General features: G+C 42.5%; 1 protein-coding gene across 6 annotated transcripts; it reads left to right on the plus strand.

The window, feature by feature from the left end:
- The first annotated feature begins 149 nt into the window (after nucleotides 1-149).
- Nucleotides 150-20,051, plus strand: EIF4ENIF1 (eukaryotic translation initiation factor 4E nuclear import factor 1). 6 transcript variants are annotated; one of them, XM_039725981.1, is made up of 18 exons: nucleotides 150-205; nucleotides 3,760-3,833; nucleotides 4,615-4,742; nucleotides 5,296-5,576; nucleotides 6,183-6,384; nucleotides 7,468-7,643; nucleotides 9,138-9,273; nucleotides 9,611-9,790; nucleotides 11,675-11,904; nucleotides 12,791-12,862; nucleotides 13,232-13,415; nucleotides 13,872-13,951; nucleotides 14,311-14,450; nucleotides 14,625-14,709; nucleotides 15,757-15,889; nucleotides 16,942-17,286; nucleotides 17,495-17,659; nucleotides 18,170-20,051. In XM_039725981.1, the coding sequence occupies exons 3-18, from the start codon at nucleotides 4,727-4,729 to the stop codon at nucleotides 18,394-18,396; spliced, it is 2,652 nt and encodes an 883-aa protein (XP_039581915.1). In that variant the 5' UTR covers nucleotides 150-205; nucleotides 3,760-3,833; nucleotides 4,615-4,726; the 3' UTR covers nucleotides 18,397-20,051. The 6 variants fall into 6 exon arrangements, with proteins under 6 accessions (XP_039581915.1, XP_039581913.1, XP_039581910.1 ...); XM_039725976.1 differs by lacking the exon at nucleotides 150-205 and adding an exon at nucleotides 223-372; XM_039725978.1 differs by lacking the exon at nucleotides 150-205 and adding an exon at nucleotides 223-372 and having other exon boundaries at nucleotides 17,005-17,286.
- The last annotated feature ends 742 nt before the right edge of the window (nucleotides 20,052-20,793 follow it).

Below are 20,793 nucleotides of genomic sequence, written 5' to 3' on the forward strand. Positions count from 1 at the left end.
CCCGCAGAGCGATCCCCGGTGCTGGAGCCGCTGCAGCGCGGGGTGCGGCCGGCCGCGCTGCCCGAGCCGCTCGGAGCGCCCGGCCGGGCCGGGGGAAGGGGCCGCGTTGGGAGGGGACAGGCGGTGCTGCGGAGCGCCGCTCCGCTTTGCTGTGCCCAAGCGCTAAACTGAGTCGGGCTGGAAGGAAAATGCACCCTCTAGAAAGGTACGTCCTGAAGTCTGACGGGGTGGTTTTGTTTTTTAATTAGCTCCGCGGTCAAAGACTTTGAAGTAACCATGGATAAAAGAGGAGGTGCAACAGAAACTGAAAATGGCGATGCTTTCCTGGAGCTGAACAGAATTACAACTAAGTACCCACATCGTTACACAAAGGTCAGCTCATCTGCTTTCGTCTCTGAGTTGTGCGTGGAAGTCCCGGCCACAGGAGCAGAGTGGGAGGTGGAGGCTCCTGTGAGAGGGAAACAGTGAGGTGAAAGCTGAAAAGCCTTTGCCTGGATTAGGATTTACAAAGTGGTGTCCAACGAGCAGCTTGTTCAATGTGATGCAGTTGTGCAATCTTGTCCTCGATATGCTTTTGATTCCCACCACCTTATTTTAATATCTGAACATCCCACAGCATGTGCTGAGAGATTATGGTAGAGGCTGAAGTATGTTGTTCTACCAGCTTTCTCAAGCACTTCATAGTTCTGTTTTCAGCAGTGTTCCTTTGAGAAGTTGACCAAAAATATTTTCTTGCAATAGATGCCATTTCCTAGGAAGGTGTAGCACACTAGATCTTATCAGGACCTCTCATATGTTTAGTGGGTGCTTTTTGTAACCTTAGAATTGCTCATATTTGATTGCTGGAAGCTTAAACAGTGGTGACTCTAATCAATGCTTAGTGTTCAAACAGGTGCTTTTGGTTAACTGTGATGCCTAAATATGTGTATGAGGGGAGGAAGAAGGGCCAAATAACTTGCAAATAAAAAAGATTGTTCCAGTACTAAGTGAGCTTGATATGCTGTAGGGTTTGGGGTTCAAATTTTGTTTGGGGTTTTGGTACCACTGCTGAAAAATGCCTTTGGGAAGTGTCTGTAATGGTGGTTGATTTTCCCATGGCTGGGAGCTGTGGGAACCGGTGGTCATTGCTTTGTGAAAAGCTGTTAAGATACTTTGCAGCAAACGGCCTGAAGTGTGGAACAGGGCGAGATAGTTTATTGTTGCTGACTGTGTTATCTGTCTTGAGGAATTTGGAGCTGTTGGCTTTTTAGTAGGTTGTTTTTTAAAGGAAAAAGAAGTTATCATTGTGGCTATGTTCTGTTGAGATAGTAGAGCTCTAGCTTATTTTAAGTAGACATCAACAATAAACCACGTACTTCAGAATTGGCAAAACTTCTTGGGAATAGTACAGCTTTCTAAATCTCTCTAACTTCTTAGAAAGATGTGCCTTTAACTTTTGAGGGTGTGAAGTATACTGTCACTCAGACCTAGCTGGTCAGCTAACTGCTAAGTGAAAGAGAGGAGCTGTTTGTGAAGCTCCCCTGCTGAAAAAGTGGTTTCTATTCTCTTTCAGTTTTACCTAAGTCCTCCTGTGTGGTAACTGAATTCAGCTTCAGTTTCTGCTCTGCTTTTTAGGGCAGTGTTCAGCCCATGTTGGTGGTGGCTGTTGACTGAAAGCAGTGCCTTTGTAGCTTCAGTTTTGTTAATGCAGTACCTATGGTTTCTGACCAGGATAAAGTTGCAGAACTAGTGCCAGAAGGTGCCTAGTCCTGTTTATCAGTTGGTTTCCAAGGAGCCTAAATCAAGAAGTACCAGAAATCAGTCTGTGTTAAAATCCTTTGCATCATATGGTTTCTCTACATGTTACAGCTCAAGTATTTTAAGGTGGTGAGGTAATCAACATTGTAGGGCATTTTCATGTGTTCCAGTTTCCTGTTAATTAGGGATTGAGGGAGTTTTGGGGTATGTGCTGCTGATTTGGAAAGGGGAGTGATTTCCTTTAATGGTTTATATTCACTTACTACCACAAGGAAAAAATCTGGCTCATTCTCTGAGTAGTTCTAAGCTGTCTGCTTAAAACTGTATGATAACAGCTAAGCACAATTTTCCCCTCAGCCTGCTTAGAATGTGTGTGAATTAAACATAAAACCCTACAGGTGGAAGTGCCAGCATTTATCTCCTCTGTTAGAGGAGTGCTCTACAGTTTAAGCTGTGTCTTCTCTAGTTCTTGGGAAGCTGTTCCCCCCAAGGGTGCACAGCTAATGATTGAAAGGCAAGAAACAATTCAAATTTTCCTCACTTGAGTGGAAGAATTGTGATAGGATGTGAATGAGAGCCTGTGGACTCCCTCTCGTGGCCAGCAAAACAACCCATTCCCAATCTGGTGATGGACAGGGCTGTTAATACTTGCAGTATCTGCATCAGGCTCTGATAGTATTACAGCACTGATGTTCCTCACAGATTGAGGTTTATTTTGGGAAGCTGTGGGCAGGGAGGCCAGGCTCCCTTTAATGGCACTCTTTTTGCTGAGCTCTAATACAGGGTGATGCCTGGGGTCTGGGGGATGTTAAGGTTTTGTCCAGCTACCAAATTGCCATCTAGAGCAAGTGTCAAACTCACATAGTTAATGAACTGGTTTTAATCACGTGGGGAAAATTATGTAAAAGTTCTGAAGGATATTGTGTTTTGGGGGGAAAGGGTAAAGAGATCTTTCAGTTTGGCTGATGTATGGTGTGTGCTGTTAGGATTTCTTTATCCTTCCAGCTGCCCACTGATCCCTGCACAGTTCTGAACCAATTCAGTACAGTTGGGAGTGAGGCAGGTTGAAGGAAGGGGATCTTGGGAGAATGAGTAAGTGTAACTAGAAATGTGCATCTTAACTGCAGCAGAGTTAATGTTGATTTAAAGCACTGATGGTCACACCATTAATAATGCTTTCTGAATGTAGCAAACTGCAGTGAGAGTGCACTGATTGCCACTTGAGTGACTGACTGCTCAGGGTGTACAGTGGTAAGCTGAGGGCTGTTCAAAGCTGGTAGAAAGTGGGAAAACCAAGTTACCATTCAGCATTGATTTGGTGTCGGGTGGAATGGGTAATGCTATAATACATATCTTAATATCTTGGAGTTGGTGATGGTCAGAAATAGGAACCTTGTCTAGAATTCCCAGATCTACCCCAGTAACTGGAATTTTGCTAATGCTTTTTTTTAACTGCTGAACCTTATATAGCATTAACCACAGCAATTTTGATTTCTTCTTGAGAACTCACCAGCTCTGGTGTCCACGATGCCTGCGTTGCTTTTAAGCTGAACTGTCCAGGGAAGTGAATACACCAGTAACTGGAATTGTGCTAATGCTTTTTTTAACTGCTGAACCTTATAGAGCATTAACCACAGCAATTTTGATTCCTTCTTGAGAACTCACCAGCTCTGGTGTCCACGATGCCTGCGTTGCTTTTAAGCTGAACTGTCCAGGGAAGTGAATACATAAACATTTATGGTGTGAGCAGCCTTGGAGTGTTCACAAGAAACTGAACCTGGCCTAGTAAGGCTTAGTGCTTTGAATAAGTGTTTGGTCAGTGGCCACTGGTAGAACAACTGAAATATAAACTTTCAGTGCTGTATTTCACAGGATAGGAAACAACATATTGGGAAACCTGGGCTGTCAAATTAAAACACTAAATTGAACAGACAGTCTGGAATAGATGGTTTGAGTCACTTAAATATTGTCTGGGTGTGAATCAAAACTCATGTCTTGATTTTTAATTTATTTTTTTTCTAGGAGGAACTGCTGGATATTAAAGAGCGTCCCTACTCTAAAAAAAGACCTTCTTGTCTTTCTGAAAAATATGACAGGTATTTTCTTGGTTATACAAAGCCTACATACATTTCTTTCAAAGTAAAAGTTTAAATTGCAAAAAACTGTTAGCTAAGAAGTGCTCTTATGTTGATGGGATGTATACATGCCACAAAGTTCAGACTGCTACAGAGTCCAGTTTTCAGAAGTACTAATCTGCTAGGAAAGGCTCAGTGCTCTGGCCAAGGATTTTGTTCTTTGAACAGAGATTATTTTCTGCTGGATCTCATAAGTTCCCACAACACAAGTCTTACAGACTTGCAGGAAAAAGTACCAAGAACATAGACAGGTGTGTAGCACAGACTGGGTCAGGCTGTAACAAGCTGCCTTGCTTAGTGGGTTACTCTCCCATGTTGTCACTGTACCTCACTGAAAAATGAAGGTGAGTGTTTTTGGCTGGTGTTTGTAAGTTTATTAAGCAGCAGTTTCTTTACTATTCAGATGAATTTTTTGTGAAAGCTTGAGATTGAGGTAAAATTACCCAAATGCTTTAGAGCAGCACCATATGATCTGCTTGAACAGTGTACCAGGCAAGCTTCACCAATAACTAGTCTTTTAAAATTTGATACTGGGTATTATACTTCCTTGCTGTTACAGAAGAGGTCCAAATACTATGTGTGAAGTAGTAAACCATAGTAAGGCAGATCTAGAAGTTGGGTGTGAAGGATAATTCACTTGTACTGGTCTCTAACCAGTGAATTCTAGGTTTCTCACAGCAGCATTATGAAGTATTTATTAGACTACAAGGTAGCAAACAATCCTGCAATTTTGTTTTCCTAGTGATGGTGTCTGGGATCCAGAGAAGTGGCATGCATCTTTATATCCAACTTCAGGAAGAACTTCACCAGTGGAAAGCTTTAAAAAAGATTTGGATTCGGATCGGACTTCTCTTATGCGTAGGATAGTAGGTGAGTGTGTTCTACAGCACACTGCTCAAAGCTGAACCTGGCTGTTGGCAAAACCTTTCTGTTGGGGTAACACAAAGGAGGCCAAACAAAGTCCCTGAAAACTGACTGCACAGGATAAGTGTCAAAGAAATCTTGGTAGTTCCAGCTAGACTTTAGTGGGTTTCTGGTGACTATTACCTAAGAACAAACCTGTGCAACAGTCAGTTATATCCTCCTGTTCTTACCATGTAATAGTGAATACATGTGTAAAATGCAAGTGCTGAGACAATTTCCTTGCAACTTGAGGCTGAGCACTTAGAAGGTCTATAGGGGGAGAGCATGTACTTCTAGGAGACCACAGTAGTTCCTCAATACCCAGCTGTAAACTTTTTGTTTGCACTTCCTGTGGTCTCAGCTAGATCAGCTTCACAGAAATAAATAAATGAGCATTTTCCTTTAAAAGCCCTGGGATAGCAGCAAGGCTACGGAACAGAGTGCTGCTATACAGACAACTGACTTGTCTTTACTAAAAATACATTAAATGCGGCGTTTTTGTGTGATCTCTGACTTGCAGATCCAAGAGAGCGAGTGAAAGAAGACGACTTGGACGTGGTCCTGAGTCCCCAGAGGCGAAGCTTTGGGGGTGGCTGCCATGTGACTGCATCCGTGAGCTCCCGTCGGGCGGGGAGCCCCCTGGAGAAGGACGGCGACGGCGTGCGCGTGATCGGCGGCCGCAGGATCGGCAGCGGCAGGATCATCTCCGCCAGGAACTTCGACAAGGACCATCGGGGCGGAGACTCCAGGGACGCGCGAGACCGCGATCGGGACAGGGACTACAAAGATAAACGCTTCAGGGTTTGTTCCTTTTTTCCTGGCTGTGTTAACTCGGGGGGGTTGGACACCTGGGCACTAAAAGCACCTGCATGCAGCAGCTGAGTGTTCTGTGCAAGCAGACCCTTTATTCTTAGGGTGTGAAGGGTGAGCACTTGGTGTTTCAGAACTTGGTTACATTCCTTCAGCGAGCTCACAGGGATGTATGTAATGCTGTTTATCAGACAAACCCTGCCCGTGGCTGACTTTTGCTAGCAAGAGGTTCAAAAGTCTAATAGTTCATTTGTAGTTCTTGACCTGGCAGTTGTCAGCAAGCATTGTCTTTAACCTCAGCAAATGGGAGCTTTCCATGCTTCAGGTGCTTTTTTTTTGTGCTTTTTTAAAGAAAAGTAACTGCTAACTGTCAGGCTACAAAACTGAGTTTATGGAAGCACTTTCAGATCAATAGCTTTCGGTGTAATTAAGCAGAAATTCAGCTGTGAAGCTTTAAATTGAAAAGCTTACAGAACATACGGGGAGGTTGTATACACATGTGAAAATATCCAGAACTGGTGTGAAAGGTGGAAGTCGGGGAAGAATCTTAGGAAGCAGTATTTTATTAAGGCTAATGTTTTTAATATCCACCTTCAGAGGGAATTTGGTGACAGCAAACGTGTCTTTGGGGAGCGAAGAAGGAATGATTCCTACACTGAAGAGGAACCTGAGTGGTTCTCTGCTGGGCCTACAAGTCAGTCTGAAACCATTGAGCTGACAGGCTTTGATGATAAAATTCTGGAGGAAGATCACAAAGGGAGAAAACGTACGAGGCGACGTACAGCCTCCCTGAAAGAAGGTGAGGGCAAATCTCTCAAAAGCTCTGCTAGTGGGGCAGGTTGCTGGGTGTGGAGATGACTGTTACAGATCCAGACAAGTGTAAATGAGAACCTTTATCTTAAGCCTGCATAGCTTTTGGTCATCCTGAAGCACAAGATGTAAAGCCTATATTGGGTATCTGTAATCTGAAAGATCAATTAGATGATAAATTACTGTTTTTTTCCAAAGAGGTGGGATTGAGAGGCTGGGAAAAAACATTGTATGGATGCTGAATGATATCAGAACTTGATAGGTTACTCTAAAAATCTTGTTAATCTGTATATCCTGCTGGGTGCTGAAGGCTCTGTTTAAATTAAGCTAATGATCTGAGGTACTTGAATTTTTTTTTTTCTGGTAATACTAACATTAGGAACACTGGGCATACAGCTTCCAGTAACATAGCTTTAAACTGAATTAGTAGATTTGAATTTGTGTGTAGTCATTGGATCATTACAAAAAACCAAGTTGCAGTATGGCAAGAGATGAATTTTTAGTGCTAGAAATTTTGCAGGTGGCCAACATAACTGGATTATAGTGCAGTTCCCAGCACAGGAGTTTGTAGCCATGTCACAGCTTTTTTGCAGTGCCCTGTGCAAGCTTGCTGAGAAGTGAGAAGTGCTTTGCTCCTGATGAAGGAGGAGAAGCAGTATTTGTCATATGGTGACTATTAAGAACCCATGTCCAGAAGGCAGGAGCTGCCAAAGAATTCTTGATGGCAAACCAGCAGCAGCTGTTGACTTGCTGCAACAGCTGTATGTGTTTGGTGTGGCATAACAGCCCAGGCTGATCAGGATGCAGTTGTTTGTGCATAGTTCAATGGCAGTTCTTATTTTTTTGAGCTAGATAGTCGTACCAGACTAGAAGCTGTGTGCTAGGAGTTGTAGTGGGTGCTGTTTTCTCTTGCAGGAGCCAGTGGAGTGTAACTGATGAGGTATCAGTTGGGGGCTGGATTTTTTGGGCCTGTGCTTCTAATCCCTGGGCAAGTGCCTTGGCTGTCAGGCACTGTTCCCACAGGGAAAAGTCAAGTTCAGTGATTCAGCAGTCCCTTGGTTTTCTTTTCAAGGCATAGAATGCAATGGTGGAGTGGCAGAAGAGGATGAAGTGCAAGCTGTCCTTGCCAATGAAACTCCAGCAGATCAAGAAGTTCCTAGAGAAGCTGTTTTACAAGAACCAGCTCCAGGAGAGTTTGACTTCAATGAGTTCTTTAACTTGGATAAAAGTGTTCCTGGCCTGGCTTCAGTGAGTTTTCTGGGGTTTAAGACTGGGTGTATTCATGAGAAGCATTTTTGCTGCATCTGCATTCTGTGAAAGCTAAAACTTTTTGCTTTGTGGCAGTTCCTTTATGAAGTGTGTAAGTTTAAGATGAATTTGCAGAGATTTAGCTTTGGAGTGTTAGGATGTTTGTGCCAAGGTGTTATCCCTGGGACTAGCTCCATCTCCAGAATAAGTGTTTGAGGCATACAGCTGACTATTTTTCTTTTCTTTTGGTCGTTACTTAGAAGGCTCAAAATTGACATTCTGAATGGAGCTTCTCTGAAATTATTAAATTCTCTTCAGAGAAGATTCACTGTACAAATTTAGTCTAGCTGAAGACAGCCTTTTCTATCTAAGCCTGGGAAAGGCAGCGAGCAGATCTCCTGTGCAGACTTCCTGGCAGGCACTGGTGCCTGAAAGGATCTATGTCTGAAAGGGTTTGAATCTTTATTACTTAAGCCTTTAAAAGGTTAATTAACTTTTTAGAACTATTACTCCTATGTTGAATAAACACAGCCTACCAATTCAGTCGAAAGTCAAAAATTGGGTTCTGACTGCAAACAAACAGATGTGACATGGTTTAGAAATGTTGAGGTTTAAAAACAAATGGACTTCTGACCTGATCTTTAATGTGGACAGGCTGCTTGCATTAGAAAAGAGTCATTATATGGTGGCAGTGATTTGAGAGCTACATGGAGGAGAGTTCATTCTGCCTATGGAAGCTATAAAGTTCTTTAGACTTGATAATCTGATTTTCAGCATATGTGCAAGGTGGTGATTCCTTTTAAAAGCAGGGATTTCCCAAGTGAAAAAACCTGCTAATGAAGCTGGTGGGCAGATGTTATAATTTGTCATAAAACTGAGTTTCTTGGTACTGGTGATACGTCTGTGACAAGTGTTATCACAGGTTTGTACATTTCTTGTCTTAATTCTTCTAATATGTTAGAGGCAAACAATCAAAACCAAGTGGAGCAATACTATTTTTTCTGTTGTAAATAGTGTTGAGTGCTCCTTGTTTCAGAAAAAAAAAAACAATTTCTCTGAGAGGAAGAAGCTGCTCTTCCTTTTGTCTAAAAGAAAACATGCTACCTGAAACTGCATTTCTGCCTATTGAGCCTGGCTTTAACTGGGTACTGTCTTGCAGGATAGGAGAAGCTTTAGTTTGAGTTATATTTTTATAATGCACTGTTTTTTAAATACTTGGTGTTCTTTTGACACTTCCACTTTAAAATGGTGTAGTTAATGGTCTTTGGGTGCTCTGACTGTGCTTTTTCAGTTACAGTTTTACTGAGAGTAAATATTTGGTGTCAGTTAGAGATGTATGCTGGGTTATGCTAGCTGTCTGCAGGACATCAAAGCTTTGAAACTCTGGGAGCAGCACCTAGTTGTCTGTAGCAGAAGAATCTTGCTTGCACAGTAAAGCTTCAGCTGTTGCTGATCTTGCTTATGTTAAGATTTTTTCTTTATTCCCTCTGTTAGATGATCGAGGATGTGCTGGGGGAAGGTTCAGTGTCTGCCAGCAGGTTCAGCAGGTGGTTTTCTAATCCCAGTCGTTCTGGAAGTCGGTCAAGCAGCTTGAGATCAACCCCTCATGAGGAACTGGAGAGGCTAGCAGGTAAGGCTGCAGCACAGTGCAGGTCAGGTATCCTCCTTCCACATTCTTTCTTACTCATTCAATAAGAAGATGGCAGATAAGGCTTTAGGACAGTGAATTCTCCCACAGTTTAAGCAGTTGGCATTCTTTTGGAAGCTCTTAGAGTAAAGCAGCTGTAAGTTCTTTTTTAGTAAATGTTCTTTTCAGTGCTTCCTGATGACTTTCCAGCTGATCTTGGGCAAGGGGTGTGAGGCATAACTTTGCAGTGACATGCTGAATTTGGTTGCCAGTGTGTGTTCATCTTGAGCCATTGGGTTGGTAAACTGATGTCGCAGTGCTCCTGGTTTTGCTGTTTCAGGTCTAGAGCAAGCCATTCTCTCCCCTGGCCAGAACTCTGGAAACTACTTTGCTCCCATTCCATTGGAAGACCACTCTGAAAACAAAGTGGACATCCTAGAAATGCTACAGAAAGCCAAAGTGGACTTAAAACCTCTTCTCTCAAGTCTTTCAGCCAACAAGGAAAAGCTTAGAGAGAGCAGTAAGTGCCTCTTCAGCTATTGTCAAGTTCTTGTGATGCAGTATCTCCCAGCAAGAGGCTTGGTGTTCTGGAAACCTCAACTGCCCAAATCCAGGAGTAGGCAGTGCTATAGATTTACTTACAGCACTAAAAACTCAGTATTCAGCAGCTCTCAGTTATATCAATATCATCACTGACTCTTTTCATCCTAATCACAGGATGACATCACTTTATCAGACTGCTTTAGTGGCCAGAAACAATTATAAGATGATGCAAGTCTTGATCTGAGTTTCCAACTTTGTGTATGGCATTTGCAGTTTGTTCATACTGGTGACTGGTGTCAGCTCTGAAACTGTGGCATTTAAACTCTGGCTTTACCAAAAACTGGCAGTGTCAGTCATCCTTGACAGTGTCTGCAATGGATCACATTGATCCATTAAGTGTCAGTATCTAAGAAGTTGTACAGTGGCTTGAGAATGGGATTTTTTTTTCAATTTTATTTTCAGTGGTGCCTCCAGCATAGGGATTTGCATGTCTGGGCCCATAGCATGCATGGAGTGTACAAAATGCATGTGTTCTGTGAAATCTTGAGGTCTAATTCCAAACTGGTTTCTCTTTGGCAAGCAGCATGTATTGCCATGTAAACTGGACTGAAGAAAAAGTGATGGCCCTCTGGTTAGTGTGAAGCAGCTAGGAAGGAAAGCATCTAAGCACTGCAAATATTCTTAAGCATCCAGTCTGGGAGTAGGGAGTGTTGGCTAACATGTGGAGAACTTCCTTAATTTCACTTTTAAAAGACTTGTAGTTCTATTTCTGTTCTGCTTAGTCTGACTTTCCTACTAAAAACTTTTTCAACTTTGATCCTCACAAACCAAGGATGAAGGAACAAAAATCTGTGGGGAAGCTTCCATTTACTCAAAAGTACCTGATGTGGGGCTCTGCATTCCCACAAAATACTGTTGTACAGCTCTTCAAGTGTTGTGGAGTTTTCAGATCAATTCCTCTCCACCAACATCATATTTACTCATGTTTTGTGCTGCATGTCTGCATCATTGTTTCTTTTCTCCACCTCCTTGCCCAAATTTCCAGTAAATCTTATTTCTTTGGTCCAATATCTGCAATCCATGGCATGCTTCTGTCTCCTCTTCCTTTTCTTTTAAGGTGTCATACCTTGTGATGTGTGTTAGCTGGTCCATAAAGCATGTTTAGCCTTGATGTCAGGCACCAGTAGGTGTTTATATATGTGTATATATATGCATATACAGAAAAAAATACTGCTAAGAGCACTGTACCCTGTGTTTGTTATGCCAGTGAAATCTTTCTATAAGAGGCTTTAATTTCTAAACAAAAAATCTACTTCAAACTTTATACACACTGAGCATGTGTGTAACTGAGTCTCTAAAGTATCTAGATTTTCCAGGTATGTATTCTGTCTGCTTTTGATGGCTTCAGAAATTTGACATGGCTTGCACTGTGGCTGTAAAATCATCTGGTTTCCTGGAGTGTAAGATAAATGAAACTTTCCTAATTGGAAAAAAAAAAAAACCAAACTTAATTGTCACATGAATATTCTCTGTTAAATGCAGACAAAGTTGTAAAAATGTAGTAACAACATTTCTTGCAGGATAAATGAAAGAGTGAGAATTTAGTAGCTGAAGCCTTAACAGGTTCTTGTGGGGTCTTACATGGCAGTAGTTGTGCATGTCTGTTCTCTGAATTTGGATATATTAGAATGTCAACCTAAACCCAGATCAGTCATGGTTTGACAGTTAGTATCAGTATCAAAAAATAAGTTTTTGGCTGTTCCTAGTTTTCAAACAACTTCTGTTCAACACCTGCACAAGAATTGTTAGCTCACTTGAGAGCAGAGCTGTGGTTTACCAGTATTTCTCTTGTATTTCTCAGCACATTCAGGAGTTGTACTTTCAGTGGAGGAAGTTGAAGCTGGGCTAAAAGGTCTGAAAGTGGATCAGGAGGGGAAAATTGCCACTCCCTTTATGGCAGAGCAAATGGAAGAAGCCCTGAATGTCAGTGGCTCCAGACAGCTGAAGAAGGATGGGGACATGACAGCGTTTAACAAGCTGGTCAGCAGCATGAAGGCGAGCGGGACTCTGCCTTCACAGCCCAAAGGCAATGTAAGTGCAGGCAGTGCCTTGGTGACCTGTGTGTGCAGGGGGCAGCAGCCAGCCCTTCCCTGAAACCCACGTGGTTTTAGTGACCTGTGGTTAGTAGGGGTATGTCAGTGAACAATCCCTTATTTTGCACTTGACTTTTAACAGTACTAAGATGAAACTGAAGTGAATACTTGTTAGCTGGAAGATTAATATTGAACAACAGATGATAGCAAGGTTTAGACTGCAAGGGATTGTAGGATGAAATTTCATCCTGCTGCTAACTGCCTAAGCAGTATGCTTGACCCAGAAGCTGTCAGTAAATATTTCTGGCACCAGAAGATACTTCTAACAACCACGTAGGTGTAAATCATGTGGTTTTCCTGCCAAACTATGTCCAAGGACTTTTATACTCATCCCTCACTTCACTAAAAGATAGTGAAGAATGTGAATTTGCCCTGTGAAGAATTTGCAGATTGATTTCAGACTTAAATCAATACTTTTGCTTCTGGGTGTCTCTTTACATTAATGTGCAATTTTGATGCACAGAGGAATATCTTAAATAATTTCTTTAACATGCAAACACTTTTTTGTTTGTACATATTTTCAGTTAACCAATGGCTCAATAGTCCATCTCTGGTTTACACAATTACATAAATTCATATATTTGACCCAGACTAGAATAAGGCACAGTGAAATACCTGTATGCAGTCTAGTGCAAGCATTTTTCTTAGGGGAAATCTGTGAGCCAGCTCAGCCTTTAACTTTGCTGAAATTTTATTTGGCTGTTGCATAAACTGTTGTTCTAACACAACAGATGAAATTATTTCTGTCACTAACACAAATGAGAGAGTCTCTTTGTGAGCTTGGTTGTATCTATGTCTAATTTACAATGCTTTCATTTTCTTAGCAGAGCCTTGAAAGCCACTTAATGTCACCTCCAGAGATGTCAGGCCAGCCTCTGTCAAAGAATATTCTGCAGGTATTCTTACTGGGGGGAGGGAAGTACTTAAAAACATATCCTCAATGGGAAAACAAAAATTACTTGAAAATAAGGCATTTCAGACAATTATGGGATCTCCAGTCAGACAAGATACTATAAAAAAAGAGCCAGGGACTAGATCAGTTTACCTAAAAATTTGTCTTGTCATGTTACTTGCTGTAATTACAGCTTGAAAATGAAAAGCTTGCTGAGTGCCTGATTCTGGGCAAACCAGGATTGGTGTATCTGGTTGCACAAGTCCCCCTTGTCTCCAGGTTGCTATAAATAGGGCAGTCTGGGGTGTAGTAAAATGAGCTCGTTTCTGTAAATGTGTCATACTTTGAATGCTCTTTCTTTAATTATTCTTAGGAACTTCTTGGTCCACCCATTACCAGACCTGCTTCATCGAATGTCCTAAGTGGCCTGATGGGTGGTTTGGAGCCTGCAGCCTCCCTGCTGACACAGAGAGCCCCCTCTCCCCCCATCCCCCCTGTGTTCCCAGCACGAGCTGCTTCTGCAGATTACCTGCGCCACAGAATATCTTCACCCATTGGTGAGGCTGCTTGCAAAGTGGGCTTTTATTGCTTGAGGTTTTTTTGAGACTGCTTTACAGAACTGTAAAAACGTCCTGGCACTTGGTGGGCAGCTAGGGCAGTGTCTGCCTTTTGAGTGCTAAGTGCCCTTTCACTTACTAATCTCTAATGTTAAATTCATCACCCAGACCTCACAGTGAGTTCTGGTGAGGAATAATGTGCTAAGCTACTGTGTAAGAATAACTTCCAAGGTCTGCTTGGTCATCTGTACTTCAAAACACTACCAGGAGCCTCTTTTGTAGCTCTCCAGCTCTGTGACAAGGAAGAGATGTAGCTCTATGTAGATTTAAAGGGTGAGCTGAGAGTCCTCACAAGGAATCCTAATTAATGTAGCATTGTTTTACTTTGGGATATGTATTCTGTGTATTGAAAGAAACTGTTAGTACTTTTAAATACGACTGTTACATTTTCTTTAGGTTTTGGACAAGGTTCTCAGCAATTGCTTGGTGATCCATTTCCAGGTGTGAGGAAGCCCATGAGCCCAGTTGCTGCACAGGTTAGATGACATGCTTTTTGTTTAATGTATTTGCATGTCTTTGTCTTCTGTGGTCTAGAGCTAACTTGTGGAAACACTTAGCAGTTGCACCCAGATGTTTGTGCTTTACGTTTACTCTGAATGTGGGGGTGCAAAGTCTAATTTAGTACAGTCTCAAAACCTCATTGCAATTTGGCCCATCTTAGTACCTGAAGTACAAAATTTTTTGAAACATTTATTGCCTGTTAATAAAACAGAGACTGCTGGTGGGCAGATGTTGGTGAAGACATTAGCTATAGCAATCAATCTTCAATATCTTTAAAAAAACCCAGCAAAATACAAGCTTTGACTTGTGTGGTTTTTATCTAACTTTACCTCAGATGAGTCCCCTGGAGATCCAGCAAGCTGCATTAGAGGGACTGGCACTCCCACATGACTTGGCCATACATGCAGCAAATTTCTATCAGCATGGCTTTGGTAAACCACAAATGGACAAAAGCAGAGATGGCTACAGAAACAGGTGAGTGTCTGACAGCAAAATGTAAGGGGTATGCTGTTAACTGATTTTTAATGTGAGTATTGTCTTTCACTAGATATTAGCACTAGTCACTCAGGATTGCCTTGGTTCTTGGCAGTGCTGCCTTTGATTCTGTGCCAAGAGCAGAGCTTCTTCTGACTCCCTGTCCCTTCACAGGCAGCAGCGAATGACTAAATCCCCTGCACCAGGACACAGAGGGAATGCTTCTTCTCCAGCCCCTGCAGCATCCATCACCAGCATGGTCAGTACCTGGGGCTCAGTGGTTGTAGGGAGAGCTGTCCAAGTGCCTGCAGTTACCAGATTACAGCAGTGGGAATGGATGGGAGAAAGGGAGGCCATCGAGTTAATCACATTCATGTTGTGTCTGTGGCCATGTGGTACAGGAATGAGTTTTCCTTCATGCTTAACTGACTGTGTTCACCTTGGAAAAGAGCCTTTTCTGACCACTGTCTTACCTAAAACTAAAGAAATACTATTAATGTTACCTTGACCTCATGTTCTGAAACCAGATGAAGGTGATTATGGAAAACCAAGCCATCATATTTTGGTGCTTAAATTTTAAGAAGACAAGTGCAGAAAGCCATGAGATGCTTGAGAGAACACTGGTTTTTGGGTATGAAGTGTTTGACCTAAGTGTCTGTGAGTTGAAATAATGCCTGAGCGCTTTGGGGTCACTTTGAAAATGAGTGAAATATTCAAGCCAGGCTGTTGCCTCTCTGCCCTCAGTACTGTGTAGAATGCAGTTTTGATCTAAATTTTCCAATTAATCAGTCAAGTACTTGCAGCTCAGGACAGACACAGACAATCACCTGCCAAAGGAAACAAGTAATGCAGGTTTATTTTCCAAATGAGTGACTTCCACAGGTGCTGTGGAACTCTGAATGGGGAAACCCAAATGAGGCAATAGTTCTCTGCAGAACATCAGCCCTGAGTTAATGCAGATGAAACAGCTCTATAGGAATTCCTATGGAGTTGCTCTTGTGAACCAATAGCAAAGAGGAAACAGCTGGAACTTACACTACAGCTCAGCTATTTTGTTTCAAGCCTGTTAAGGTATGTTTAACTGAGAACAGCTGCAGATTTTTATATTGGACTTGCAAAAAAGCTAAAGAGAAATGCTGAAAGTATAGAATAAAGCTGTGAAATGAGGTGAAGTAAAATCATGGGCACACAGCTGCTTATTCAAAAGAGCTTTAAATGGAAAGGATGTGCTAGAATTGGTGTCCTCCCACAGCTGAGATGTTGTGGCCTGGATAATGAGCACTGCTTCTTACTGTGTTCTCTGCAGCTGTCTCCTTCCTTCACACCTACCTCGGTCATTCGCAAGATGTACGAGAGCAAAGAGAAAAGCAAAGAGGATCCAGTTTCTGGGAAAATGAAAATCAGTGATGTTAAAGATGAGAATCAGAGACCAAATGAAGGTATTGTAATGGCTTTAAAATACCACAGACAAAAGGGATTTGGAATAGACTCAGATTGTTTCAGCACACAATACACCCAGGCTACCTTTAGACATTCCTGATCTGTGGAGATGAGGAGGGGCCAGAGCTATGGAGGGGATCCACTTCCAGTAGTGCTGGGGCTTAATCTCTATTTCCTATCAATTTCTGAGCAACACTAAGAGGGCTGGACAATAACTGTTTGCAACTTTTCATTGTGAACAAGCACAGTGACAGTAATGCTGCCATAGCTCTCTACACCAATGATTGAAAACTTAGTTGTCTTGAAACAACTGAACAGTCAAAGCTGAGACCAATTAAGCTCTTAAGTGTAGCAGATCAGAGAAGCATTTTGTCACCCAAACTGATGTAAGAGGCTGTTAAAAGGAAATGCTCAACAGCAGTTGCCTGACCCAGTGAGACTGACATGGCCAATGGCCTGCATTGTGCTTCAGTGCTGGTAGCTGCAGAGGCAGCCTGCAGTTTGTGGTAGCAGTCCAGCTGAAATACCCCCACTGCAGTGCTTGATGCCAGGGCATTTCAGGCTTTGTCTAACTCATCTGGGTGGTCTGTGGGAGTAGCTTCTGGAGGTGCTTTAGTGTTCCAAATCTTGCTAAGCAGATGTCAGATGTAGAAGGTTGCTGTTAACCCCCAGACACAGCTAAACTGAAAAACCACCTTTGGCCAGACTTCAACTTATACTCCTTGTCTAGGGAGGATCTCTTGTACCTCCTGTGACCTTTGGCACTGACTCATCTGTGCTGCTGGTTCAAAATTCCTAAGAAGGAAAATAAGAATTAAAAGTTAATGGAGTTACTGTTGATTCTAAACTAATTTAAGTTTCCTGTGGAACATATCTCATTACTCTTTTTGAAATAATTTGGCCATAAGCATCCAGAAAAAAGATGCTTATTATTAAATATATATGACTACAGTTCAGCTAGTTCTGGAACCTATCAAATCCAATCATTAAGCTTTAATTTCATTAGGTGCAATCTCTAGCTGTGGACTGTAATAGCTGTATTCAATTCTAGCTACAGATAACCTACTGTCTAGTTCTGTGGAGAATGCAGATCAAGGAACTTTGCCCACCTTAGGTACCAAACTACCTGCACTGCAACGCTCTGCATGTTCCACACCTCTTACCCAAGCAAATCGTTGCACCAAAGAGCAAGACTACAGGCCCAAATCAGCTGGTAGGAAGACTCCTACAATGGCCTCCCCAGTACCAGGAGGCCCTTTTCTTCGTCCTGTTCATCAAGTACCCCTTGTTCCCCATGTACCACTTGTACGACCTGCTCATCAACTGCACCCAGGATTGGTCCAGAGAATGATGGCACAGGGGGTCCATCCGCAACATCTTCCTCTGCTGCAAGCAGGTAAGCCATACTTTTTTCCTGTGCATGCATGTTCTTTTTGAGACTGTTAGGAGCAGCACAAACTGATATTACTGGTAGTCTTTATTATATCAGACCTTAACTTGAAAATCAGACAATAAATTCCAACCCATCTAAATATATATGTTTTGTTTTGCATTAAGTTCCTTATGCTTACCAGGTAAGAAGTTTTCTTGTTCATGTTCAACAGGTATGCTTCCTCCTGGAGTGGACCTGTCTCACTTGCAGGGAATATCTGCTCCCATCCTTGGCCAGCCTTTTTATCCACTGCCAACAGCAAGCCATCACATCTTAAATCCACGCTCGGGGACGCCTTTGCAGCTCGCCATGATGCAACAGCAGCTACAACGATCAGGTAGGCTAGAACAGACAGCAGGAGTGTGAGTTCTGGAAGGCTGCTTTCTGGGGTGTTGAAGGCACTGTGCTAGCAGGAAGCTACTTTAATTGAGTTATTCATGATCACTAACCTTATGTAGGTCTCAGGTGGTTTGGGCTAATGCAAGCTGTTATGCCAGAACAAAGTCCAAGTGAAGTGTTTGGTTTCAGAACATGTGTTGCTACTGACAGATCTGACTCTTGCAGCATGTGTGCAGGCTTTCAGCCTTCTTGGGCCACGGGCCACCCACCTTCTCCAGGGAAATGCTATTTGATCCTGGTCTTCCCTTCAAACCCGTCTGTGTCCGGAACTGGCAGTGTCAGGCCATTTATGGGAGTACTAATGAAAATAAACACGTGCTACCTGGACTTCCTGGGGCTCATACAATGAATAAAAGCCACATTCAGCTCACATGCCTTATCAGGTGATAGCTCGGGGGCAAATCTGTGCTGGGCATTACTGCACCTCTAACAGCTTTACATTTCACAGGCTCTGGAGCACAGGGATCACCTGCTGGTGCACAAACAACCCCTCAGAATGTGCTGCCTCGGACTGGATTATCTCACGGGCACACACAGCTCGACCATCGCCCCAGCCAGAGAAGTGGCTCTCCCATTGGCCTTGCCAAATGGTTTGGTTCAGATGTCTTGCAGCAGCCTCTTCCATCCATGCCATCCAAAGTCATCAGTGTCGATGAACTGGAATTCCGGCAGTGAACAGTGACCACTGGGTGGAACACTTGAGATTCTTTAGACTGGATGAGAATGTCCATGGTCAGGACTTCACCTCTGTTTGGTTTTTTGGGGCTTTTATTTTTAGCACTCCTGTGCAGAATTTCCTTTTGAGAGACTAAAGCACATGGCACCTGTCCTGGTCTCATGTCTGCATCAAGACTAAAGGATCCATTATGGCTTGGATAGTGAAGCCTGAAGAAATTTAGATGCACGACAAAGCCAGTTTAATCCTGGAAGTGTCTATTTTTTTTTTGTTTGTTTTTGTAAGATATGTGAATGAAATGCTGATATTCTCTAGTGTAGAGGTAGCAGCTATGGATTCCTTCTGCAGAAAACTACATGTATAGACCCTTCTGTACAGACTTGTGTATAAACAATCTTTTGTACATACACACCTAGAATAGCCTTTTTGAATCTATACAGCTGTACATAAGAGTAGCTGATAACAGTTGAGCTTTAGTTGTGCCTATGGTTTGGACCTTTCTCCATTGTACGTGTGGGACTTTCTTTAAGATTAAAGTTGCATATCCTAAGTGTGAGTGAACAGGATGAAGTTGCTTTGCCTTTTCTTGCTGCTCATCTCCTCTAGGTCTCCCTCTCACATTTTTCTGTCACGTACTGTGCACTCAGTGTAGCTAAAGTGTCAAAGTAAAAGCCCACATCTTGCTGTCTATGTAACAAAGGTCTGATTCCCTGTGACTCTTGCCACCAAATGAGAGAATTGTTTAGTCTTCGAAAGCCTTGAGGATGGGACCTGGTGCAGTCATGACAAAGCCAGATCTTCAGTCTGTAGGTACCTACTGGTTGTTGCTCTTTCAAGAGGGCTGGTGCTGGTCCTTACTTAGCTGCAGTATTTTCCTTGTTTTAATCTTTCAAGCCAGTTACTAAAGGTCATCAAAATGGAGCCTTGGAATCCTCACCCTTCAACTCCTCAGTCATAGCTGTGGATATTCTGTACTGCCTTCAATGCTGTCCACAGAAGGGAGTCCCAAGAACTGTCCTCAATCTAGTGTGCATCTGGTGATGCCGTTACTGTGAAACTTGCCTTTGGAGTCTTGTTCTGTGGCTTGAAAGGGGGAGGATGGGGTAGTTTTGTGATCTTACTGTGTATATTTGGTTTTAAAATACTATGTTCCTTTTAAGCCTGTTTCACTTCCCTGGACAGTTAAATGTTCTCTTCCATCCTTGTGCATGGTTCCTCACTTCACTCCCTCACTTGTGTTGAGTCTAGTACTGCTGTCATGTCCTACCTAGCTTAGGCCATTGTGCTCTTTTAAGAGGTGAAAGTAAAACCAGAACTCTCACAGACTTGCTCTTTCTTAAGTCTCACTGAAAGCAAAACCAGCAGCAGGAAAAAAAAAAAAAATCACTTGTCTGTATTTTATAACCCTTGCCAGTGTGCTGTGGTGGGTTTGTTTCAGTCCAGCAGAGACAGTGTTGTATGGAAATAGCAAGCTGCAATCTCCAACGTGCAAGCTGTTGGAGGTCACCCATTCTTCTAGTGGTTGTTCCCAAAACAATCCCTGTAAAACATGCAATCACCAGCTTGTCCTTGTAAGATTGTTTTCATACTTTTTTAACTTGACACTTTCCCAGTAACATTCTGTAAATAAAGTTGATTCTACCAGCTCTCTGTATCAATTGCTCTTGTACTAAATTATGTCAGAATATTGATTAATTTTTAGCACTGTTCTTGTGCACAAGATGGAACCAGGGCTTGAGTTGAGATGCAGGAAACTTCAATTAGTCCAGTGTGGGGAGGATCACTCTTTGATAAGTGACTGGCCTCACTGATGTCCCAGGATGGAATTGCTGCATTTAAATGTCACAGCTCAATGTGAGGAATGAGGCTCAGTGTATTAGAAGCTGTAAAACTAACCAGCTCTAAACAAAGTGTGAATGTGAGGAAACAGCAGTGAAACCCAACCTGAGCACAGCCTCATCTTCTGCCCCTTCCACCCAGGCTCATAACCAAGCACCCTGCAGTTCACTCACTTCTGCAGGGATCCAGAAACAGTACAGGTGCAAATGCTTGGAGCAGAATCAAAGCTTGGATGTTTCCTTACCAGGCTGAAGAGCAGCCACTGTTCCAAGGATTTAGTGCTTGAGTGGGTGTCTCTAATCACTCTGTCTTCCTGAATGTGTAACAACATGAGGGGGAGTGTTTTTTATGCATCTAAATAAACACCCCTATAATTAAACATCCCTACTTCCTTTTTGGAGGACAGCAAATGCTAGAGGCTTTGATAAGCACTCTTGATGAGTTAAAAGCTTCTTTATTTATCTCTATTAAGTAACAGAACCACTCTAAGAGCAATGTGCTTCTCTTGGGCACATTACTTCTTTATCTAGGCAGGAAATTCTTTTAAGAAAACTTAG

The sequence above is a fragment of the Passer montanus genome, unplaced genomic scaffold (genome assembly GCF_014805655.1).
Source record: "Passer montanus isolate IOZ18808 unplaced genomic scaffold, ASM1480565v1 scaffold57, whole genome shotgun sequence".
NCBI lineage: Eukaryota > Metazoa > Chordata > Aves > Passeriformes > Passeridae > Passer > Passer montanus.

What these genes read in the sequence shown, in the direction of transcription:
- EIF4ENIF1 (XM_039725976.1), top strand. Translation starts at nt 277, where the DNA reads ATGGATAAAAGAGGAGGTGCAACAGAAACTGAAAATGGCGATGCTTTC. An exon ending in TCTTATGCGTAGGATAGTAG is followed by an intron (nt 4,743 to 5,295) that starts GTGAGTGTGTTC and finishes TCTGACTTGCAG; the next exon opens with ATCCAAGAGAGCGAGTGAAA. An exon ending in TCTTCCTCTGCTGCAAGCAG is followed by an intron (nt 17,287 to 17,494) that starts GTAAGCCATACT and finishes CATGTTCAACAG; the next exon opens with GTATGCTTCCTCCTGGAGTG.